The sequence below is a fragment of the Diceros bicornis genome, chromosome 7 (genome assembly GCF_020826845.1).
Source record: "Diceros bicornis minor isolate mBicDic1 chromosome 7, mDicBic1.mat.cur, whole genome shotgun sequence".
NCBI lineage: Eukaryota > Metazoa > Chordata > Mammalia > Perissodactyla > Rhinocerotidae > Diceros > Diceros bicornis.
In genome coordinates, this window is record NC_080746.1 from 62,015,326 (window position 1) to 62,025,275 (window position 9,950).

The 9,950-nt window shown below is 38.8% G+C and overlaps 1 protein-coding gene across 1 annotated transcript; it reads right to left on the reverse strand.

Annotated features, from left to right (window-relative positions):
- Positions 1-8,181: 8,181 nt before the first annotated feature.
- Positions 8,182-9,120, reverse strand: LOC131408041 (olfactory receptor 51B5-like). Its single transcript, XM_058544609.1, is given in 1 exon segment — positions 8,182-9,120. A coding segment is annotated over 1 exon segment (939 nt).
- Between the last annotated feature and the right edge of the window lie 830 nt (positions 9,121-9,950).

Here is a 9,950-nt window from a genome sequence, read left to right on the forward strand (position 1 = left end):
CTTTCTGGTACTCACATCCACAGATGCTCAGAGTAGCAACATTCTTACAATAACAATTTGAAAATTTCCTTTGCAGGCAAGAATAGGCTGGGAAAAGAGGGGAAAATAAGATGATAGTGACTCCAATTCCCCACTCTCTACCACCCAAGGTTCTTTCCTTTAGTGGCTGGGCCATCAGTGAATCTCCAGACAAATAAGAGGGCCTCTTCACTTTTATCAGTCTCTTTGAAATCCAAATGAGTAGGGTGATTAAAGGATTAGATACTGATATTAGAGTGCTTTGCAAGAAAAATGTAGGTGTTCATGTATTGGTCGTATAAAGGAACAGTTAAGTGAGGTGAAAACATCAAACTTTGAATTATGACACTTGAGACTTAATTTTGCTTCTGAAAGTAACATGCTTTGTGATCTAGATTACATCAGTTTATTTCTCTGAATCTGCATTTCCTCTTGGTAAGACAGAAGTGAGAATGATTATTATATTCTGTTCCACTCCAATATGCCGCTATGGGACAATGAGCTTGTAAAAATGGGGAGAGTCTTATTTTGGTGTCCAAACTTTATAAATCTATATGCTTTACTCTTTCTCAACTACAAAACTGAGATGAGTAAGCCAGGTGTTGTCATTTCCAATATATAAATGAGGAAATTGAGTCTCCAAAAGACTGTGCGACTTATCTAACGCTAAATAGTGAATAGGTAGAAACGTTGAGACTAGGATTCTAGAATCATCGTTCTTTGTAAATAAAGACTGCCCAGAAAAGAGAGAAGATTTTCTGAAGGTCAGACAATGCTCTTGTGACAGACTCAGGACTAAAGATCGGGATTTCAGGCATCTTCCAAAGATCCCTGTAGGTATACAATGTCAATGGGGGAGGATATATATAATACTAGCTCTTTACAGCTAAAAATAAGTTACTCTTCCAGAATGTCTACTGTTGGTGCACTCCAAGGCACTCCACTCATTCCTTCAATCTGCCTCTGTCAGAACTTAGCATTCTGATCTGGTCATCACATCCAGCCATTACACTGGTGAGAACGCAGGGCTTCGAGCTGGCTTTGCCATAGTAAGAGTGCTCTCTCCCCAGCTAGCATGTCTGATGAATCTCTTGTTTTCTTCTATTGTACCCACATATGTGCTAAAATCACTAGATTATAAATCAGAGACATTTGAGAATATTCAGGTTGCCTAGCCTCTTTAAAGGCACTTCTGGTGAGATGTAAAAATAAGCCATTTGGTGTATATCTCAGCAGATACGTTACAAACTCAGATTAAGTAAATAAACATTAAGGCATTAAGTCAAGAAGTCAATGGTATGTTACTAAGAGTTACCAGAAATGAATCTCTAGTGAATATTGATCAAAATTTTTAGGTACACACACAGTCATGTTGTGTGGAGGTGCCAATGGTGGACATGCCTGATTAGCCCTGAGTGTGTCTTATCCCCAGTGGAGTTCTTATACAGTTATCATTTCTAAGCCTCAAGGGAAGAGTAGCTCTTAAAGATAGGCATTAGGGTAAGAACACACACAGTTTTATCCTATTAAGCTGAGAAATACTCAAATCACCGAAGGTAAAAAACTCAAAGAAGAGGAAAACAGGGCAGAAAGGTAACATAGGCTGATGTGAGAGAAAGAAATCTGAACATAGAGAACAGCATTAAGTGGAGGAGAGGATGTAACATAGAGACCTACGTGTGTCATGGTGACCCTACCCTGTACATTCACTCCCAACATCAGTCTCTCTTCTTCTTCCTGCCTCTTCCACCGAATATTCCTATTGTAGCAAAAATATGCTTTTTTTTTAATTGTGTTTTTTTTTTTTTTTTTGTGAGGAAGATCAGCCCTGAGCTAACATCCACACCAATCCTCCTCTTTTTGCTGAGGAAGACTGGCGCTGGGCTGACATCCATGCCTATCTTCCTCCACTTTATATGGGATGCTGCCACATCATGGCCTGACAAGCGGTGCATCAGCGTGCGCCAAGGATTGGAACCCTGGCCGCCAGCAGCAGAGCACACGCACTTAACGTCTATGCCACGGGGCCCGCCCTGGAAAAATATTCTTGTGAGCCCTGGGCTATCAAGAAAGTCTATTTAGCAACCAGAATCTCTTGATTATTCATAGCAGCGCTCATGACAAAAAAAAACCACTGCTTATCTCTAAGATCTTGGTATTTTCTGGGAGTTGAACTTTTATGTTGCAATCTGTTACACTGGACAGAATCCAAGGAGACAGATAGTTTTCCTCAGTTATCTGTTTACCTTCTTGCAACATCTGTATGAAGGAAGAGTAGTCCAAGAAGAGCAGTCATCTTCATTTTCCTCTCTATTATCTCTATTCCATTCTCCCATGGTCACCAGAGCCTTACCTTGGGGAACCAGGATTTAAGGAGAGAGGTAATCGCTGGGTCTTGATATAGAACCTCATGCAAGTGTTATCTTTGAAGACTGCTAATAGTATTAATTGGTGAAGTTATTTTTACATGAAGATGGCTCTCCAGGATCCATCTGGCTGCAGATAATTAGGCTTCTGGGATACTTTTTCCTGGCTTCATCTGGAAAGGAGGTGGGTCCGCAGAACTCTGTCCTACAACCCCACGTTTTTATTGCCGACAGAAAGCAGAACTATAGCTTCATCTAATAGATGGAAGTCATGCTGTCAAAGCAACTTTGTTCTTTCTGACACCCCTCAAAAGAGAAGATACCATCAAAACTGTGTCCAGGTTGTCATTTCTAAATCCTGGAGCCAGTAAGCTCACTAAATTTAGATGAAGTTTGATAACATACTGACACTTACATTTCCTTGGTTTCAAATGAAATCAATCATTACAGTACTTGACACTTGCATTCTTGAAGTGATATTTTGTCACAAATGATGTAATTGCTGCTAAATTCTTTTAAACAGTAAGCTTTTTATCTTTTTCTTGGTAAGTATTAACCACAGATTATACTTCTTGCCTCTGTAACAATACCAGTCAAGTTAAAATCTTGTTTTACTTCAGGTATCTAGTAGAAAAGTGAAATAGTGGGCATAGTGGTTGTTCTTACTGTCTTTGACTTTCTCTGATAATTTCTACTTGAGTATAAAGGACTATACTCATATTCTGGCAGAGATAAGGATCTTAGGAATATTTTTATCGTGTCTTAGCATTGTCTCCTAAATGTATCCTGGAGCCTAGACTAACTGTGAGACTTTAAAATGAGGATGGGTACAATGTGGGCAACCATGCAGGTCATATTTTCACTTCTGACATTTCAGATTCATTTAAGATCCTCCTGAACTTTTCTCTGTTCATAATCTTTCTGAAACTCAACAGGATTTGAGAAGGCATGATTAGGAGTCAGTCTTTCGGAATGACTTCAATCTGAATGTCCTTGTGCTTGAAAACCCTTTGTACTAAGTAGAAATTTAAGGGTGACTTGATATGGGAGAGCCATATTTTGAGCTCAAAATGAAGTGAGGGTAGTAAGCACCTGAGATAATCCCCATAACTTCAAGCTATGCCCTGTTTCATCAGTAGGTAGATTTACCCTTTCATCTACATAGCTCTCCTATCCCTTTTGTATAACTGCATTCTTAGCAACACCACTTTCTTTAGAACAGGTGTGAAGTCATTTGCTGTAAGATGCCTCAGGATTAGGGTAACTTTCCAGGTAAGATACAGGACAGGTCTTTGGAAAATGAGAGTGCCCATCAGCTCTTATCAACCAACACTCAATGCAGCCAGGTTGCTGGCACTGAAGGAAGTGGACAGGGCACCAACAGCATCTAGCATTTCCTTAGGTATTTATTTATGGCTCTGTCAAGCATGTGTTTTACAAAACCTGATTCATCCCCTTTATATTTGCTGCTATTCTGCCTGCGATAAGTAGGATCAAAGCAGCATAATCGCTCAGATTTAGAAGGACCTCCCATCTCTTGTAATGAAAGCCTTTCTTTCAAGTAGTATTTTCCAACAAGGGTCATTCAGTCAGTGCCTGTCTCCTTCTGGGCCACAGAGCTCAATCTTCATGGGAATATATGTTTTGAAGATATTCAGGCAGCCTCATTATTAACAATATCTTACTTTCTTGAGTTAAAATATCTTCCCTGGACTTACTATTCCTTGACTCTAGATCTGAGCTCTGGTGCCACATAGCTTATGTCCAATTCCTACCCCTTATTATACATGACATCTATGAAGGTAACATTCAGACATTCTGTCTGAATACCTGAATCTAAAGATTCAGGGAAGTCATCTTAGGGATTTTTGCTACTTATCAAGCAAGCCTGTGTTGACATTTACCAGCCTATGTTTTCTGTGGAGTTTGATTCTACTACCTGTCAGCCTTCAGCATTCCACACTAGTTTGTGCAGAACCCATATTTCAAAATTTTCCCCTGTAGAGTCCATCTTGCTTTAACCATTTTTGTAGTGCTTCTTCACTATTTACTACCACCTGTACGCATGGTGACAAGCACTAGAAGTCTAGAGATAAAAATTGCTACATTTCCTATAAAAATGAACGTTGTCTATGAGCTTATTCATGACAATGATTCTGTCTGAGGATGCAGGCTATAAAATAAAAATGGATTGGCATTCTTTAATTGGATATAGAAACCCTTCGGTCCTTTAAACATTTCTAATACTCTGAGTACCTCACTTAATACTCATAATATCTAACAAGTATCTTAAAATATTTCATTTATTTTACAAAATCTGCATCTCCTGAGAAGGAACCCAGCAATTATTTGTTAATTAACTGAATGAAACTCCTCTGCCTCTCACCAAGCATGGATTCATTTTATATTTGGAGGAACAATAAATTGTTGACTTAGTAGATCATAATTTGGTTTTTCAGTGTATCTTTAATATTTTTCACTCTCTTTCTGATCATTTTTAAGACTGGTTTCTGTTTTTTTATCCACAGGAATGCGCATTTAGCTTTCCATTTCCTAACTCAAACTCAATATTCTCATATTAAATTTTCCATTAAACCCGATACTATATAGTTGTAATATTTTTTGGAAGAGAGAGAATGATACTTGCAAAGGCTTTTTCCTAATACATATTCCTATAGTCCTTACATCTCCTGTAACTACATGCTATTTATTCATCTCAGTAGGAACCACTGAATTTATTCACCACGAAGTCCTTTTCCATAACAGTTATTTTTTGAAGTCATCAGTGGTCATAAGCTAAATTACAGAGTTCACCAGATTATCTGTATGAAGGCGATTCACTGATGTGTTAGTGTGTTGGTCCAGTGGGCCACTCTGAAGTCCATGATTCTTATGAATAAAAAATGTATTTGCAGTGTTTCCTGGGAGATACTCTGGCAATTAGGTTGCTAATGGTAACCAGCATTTTACCACAGGGAGACCTGTATGAGAACTATACTAAACTCTAAAGTTTTTGATTATAGTAACATATACTCAAGGAAATGATGTGCTTATATTGATTGATAAAATGGATTCTGAAGAAATAAATATCTGGTTGGGTCTCAGTCATTCGTAGTCCTTTTGTATAAACAAAGGGAGTTAATTCTTTACTCCTTCCCTCAGCTGTTCCACTTCTATTTTCACACTACAGCCTCTTCTCAATGAATGTATTTCCTCAGTTACTTTCAAATCAGAAATTACTTTCCTAAACAAGGGCAATCACTTAATAAATTATTCATCAAATATTCAACCAGATTTGCTTCCCTCCCATTTTTTAGCTTTCATTTCCTGTATTATGGGAAAACAGGTAGTTCTATGTCTAATATTGTTTTGTAGATCTTAAATATTAGTTGGAGCAGATTCACACATCTGTAACTGATGGTATAATTATTATTTTGGTTATAAGTGACAGAAACCCGTCTGAAACTTGAGCAAAATAAAATGAAATAAAAAGACAAATTTTATTAGGCTGTGCAATCAGAGGGGAAATTGAGCTATTCTCCTTGTCACTGAGCCTCAGGAAAACATAGAAGCAGAGGCTTGAGGATTCTTGGGGATTTGCCATTTCTTTATTCATAATTTAATCTACATGCTAATTGTACTCTGAGATCACTCATCTGATGGAAAACATACCTATTAACAATCCTAAGCATATCATCTTACTAATTCTACCTCAATGAAAGTATAATTCTTATGTATGGTTTTATTTTGCAAAAATCCTAAAAAAGATTCTGACTGGCTTTCCTTGGTAGGTGATAGGGTTTTTGAGATATAATGAAAAATATCAAGTCCTATAAGTAAGCACCTGTCCCCTATAAGTTGAGGGACAGGTGATGGACACATGTTTCATGGATAATTGAAAAAACAGGACATAACATCATGACATACACACACTCGCACTAATAATTTAGTATTCAGACTGTGTTACTCAGATGTCATAGAAGAGGCAAGAATGAAAAAAAATGAGTAAAACGTATAGTTACTCTCCTTTTATAAGCTCAGTCCTTTCACAATTAAATTTCTCGATAAAATAGGAAAGAAATGAGAGTTGCAGGTTTCTTATGTTGGACTCCCTATAAGCAAAGCCTGAGAGAAGGATTCGGATATATGTAATTTATTAATGAATGCTCTCAGGAGGGTAGACTGGGGAAGGAGATAAGCAAGAACATAGTCTCAGCTGGAGTTTAACTTCAGAGGTTAGGAGAGTTGGTATATGTCCACAGCCTGCTTCCTGGTGATGAGGGGATGTAATCTTGGGGAGGCAATTCCAGTTGAGTTAAAATAATAACCTTAATAAAGCAGCAAATCTGAGCTATGAGCAGCCAACACTCACAGGAAGAGGGGGTAGATACTCAGGTCTATAAAGTGATCTGGACAAAGCACCAATGACACCAATAACATCTTCTATACAGTGCCTTTTCTTGGCTCACCTAGTTCTATCTCTGCTCTGATTTTGGTCTAATGAAGACATAGCTTCCACCCTTTGAGACTGCTTTAACTTGAGTCACAAGTCCCTTAGTAACTCATCAGAATATTTCAAGCAAACAAGAATAATATTTTATTCCTTGAGACAGTGACATTTATAAAATGGGGTCAGATATATGTATAAAATCAGCTATTCTTCAAAAATGTGGAAACCTATTCCTTCAGTCCCTCAGGCCTTGTTCATAGTAAAAGGAGGGAGAGAGAACTGTCTCTTCCACTCAAAAAGACTAGTTAGCTAGTGGTACATGCTCTGGAGATGGCACCAACATCAGACCTAAAGATTGGAGTAGTAGATTAAGAATAAGGGCAAAGAGGGAAGGAGGTGCTAACTATGTTTATTTCCTCTCATTTATCCATGGTTCCACTAATCACAGATAATCTTTCTATAAGTAGGTACTGCCTTGTGGAATAAATATAACCATATGGTTCTTGAGACAAAGTCATGATCATTTGATGGAGAGGAGAGGAATCAATGAGGTAGTTGGGATGATAAGTAGGATTACAACACTAATCAAGGAAGAATTTCTACTTCCTTTTGGGAACATTCCTGAGCTTCAATGACCAAACATATAGGTCCCCACAATTGTGTGGATGTCTATGAGGGAATCCACAGGAGTTAAAGATTCAATTGGATATAAATAGACCAAACTTTACTCCGTTTCACCCAAACCGACTCTCTATTTTATATCCTTATAACTCTGTTTCTATCCAGCACCTTTCTAACCTCAAAGAAATACATGTCAGATGCATTATAGACACACCTATAAACACCTAGGGTATTGTTTTCACAAGGGTTGAATGGCAGAGAGATAATCAGTATACAGAAATTTTATTTTATTTTTATTTATTTATTTTTTTGGTGAGGAAGATCAGCCCTGAGTGAACATCCATGCCAATTCCCCTCTTTTTGCTGAGGAAGACTGGCCCTGGGCTAACATCTGTGCTCATCTTCCTCCACTTTATATAGGACGCCGCCACAGCGTGGCCTGACAAGCGGTGCTTTGGTGTGCGCCCGGATCCGAACCCGGGCCGCCAGCAGCTGAGCGTGCACACTTAACTGCTAGGCCATGGGGCCGGCCCCCAGACATTTTAAAAAAATTACGTAAACTAGATTATGGCAAAGAGCTGGGTTTAAAGAGATACATTAGGACAATTTGTAACTCTGTCTTGACAATTATTTTACCAAGATCATGGGTGTTTGATATGAGACTTTGTTCCCCTGCCAAAAAGCAGAGTTCTCGCGTCCTGTGTGAGGAACTGTGATGGTCAGAGGTCAGGCTCCAACTCTATGGGTAGCAAAAAGATGAAGAATGCCACTCTGGATCTGCTTGGTCTTGACACTATAGATTATAGGATTCATTAGTGGAGGGAACAGAAAATACACATAGCTCATAATGAGGTGGACAATATGTGGAACCTGCTTCCCAAAGCGATGAATCAGAGACAATCCAGTCACTGTGACATAGAAAACCAGGACACAGCAGATATAGGAGACACAGGTGTTGAGGGCCTTGGCCCTCTCTTCTCTGGAGGCAATCCTCAGTACACTCTTGAGTATGAACACATAGGAGATGAGGATAATCAGAGAATCCAGCTCAAGTGTAAGGACTACAAGCACAACTGGATGCAGTCAATTGAAAGTGATGTCAGCACAGGCCAGTTTGATGACATCTTGGTGAAGGCAAAATGCATGGGAAAGGACATGGGAGTGGCAATAGGCAAAAAAATAGAGGGACAAGATTGGGGGGACAATAGATACAAATCCTCTCATCAGAACACCCAGCCCAATTTTCACCACTCGAGTATTAGTGAGTACAGAGGTATATCGCAGGGGTTTGTGAATGGCAATAAAACGGTCATAGGCCATAGCAAGCAAAATACCAGACTCTACCAGGGAAAGTGAGTGTATAAAGTAGGCTTGAGAAAAGCAGACTACCTTTCCAACCTCCCTGTGATCCAGCCAGAGAACTCCGAGTACTGTGGGCATTGTGGTCAAGGTCACTGCAAGGTCTGTGGCTGCCAGCATGGCCAGGAAGTAGTACATAGGCTCATGAAGGTTGTGATCTTCCTTAATGAGAAGGAAGAGGGTGCCATTGCCAAAAATGACAGAGATGTATACGAAAAAGAAGGGTATGGATATCCAGTGGTGAGAGGCCTCCAAGCCTGGAAAACCAGTCAACAGGAAGGAATTGGAGCTGCTGTTGGGCCACATGTTGGGTTTTCCAGAAGAAATGTCCTTTTTTCCCTGTTATAACCACAGAAATGCAGCTCTTCTTTCAAGGTATTGCTCCAAGTATATCATCTCAGAATTCTGTCTTAAAGGTAATAATGACATCATTATAAACCATCATTTCTCAAAATATATTCTTAAGCTAACCTGTATTTTTTGTATTCTTAACTGCATATTCCAGGGACTATCTTCTACCTACTTAATTAAATCATTGGAGTTTCATGTGGTCATCTGCATTTTAACAAGCTCCCCAGGAAATTTGTGATGCACACTACAATTCAGAAACCATTTCCATCAAATATGCATCAACTAGATTTCACAGAAGAATCCATGCTTGAGGAATTTCAAGGAACCCAATTCTAACCTTATTCTAATCTACTACCCAAAGCTGTAATTGCCTTCACAGTGTGATTCCTAAGCCACATTACCCTGCATATATTTGAGTTCTCAACAAAAGTCAGGGATCAAAAACAAAAAGTATTAAAAAGAAGCTATGCCACTACCACTGTTGCTAAGGAGCAGACAGATATGAGGAAGAGGCACATTGCCTCCAAATTTCTTGGATTAGTGTTGGGGAGAACAAAACTATTTACATTGTTCATTTGGCTCATTGGACACTATGTAACTACTCATTGCTCACTATAGTAGTCCAAAAGTTAGATGATTCTAGACACTCGGGCTAGAATAAATATTTAGGCTGGCCAAAGACGTGGCTTATGATAGAGTTTACCATTCATTTTGAAAAAATTTATCTTTCATTACTGCCATGTGGTTTCTTTCTCTTTCCCCATTATTTTTCTGTAGGCCTAGTA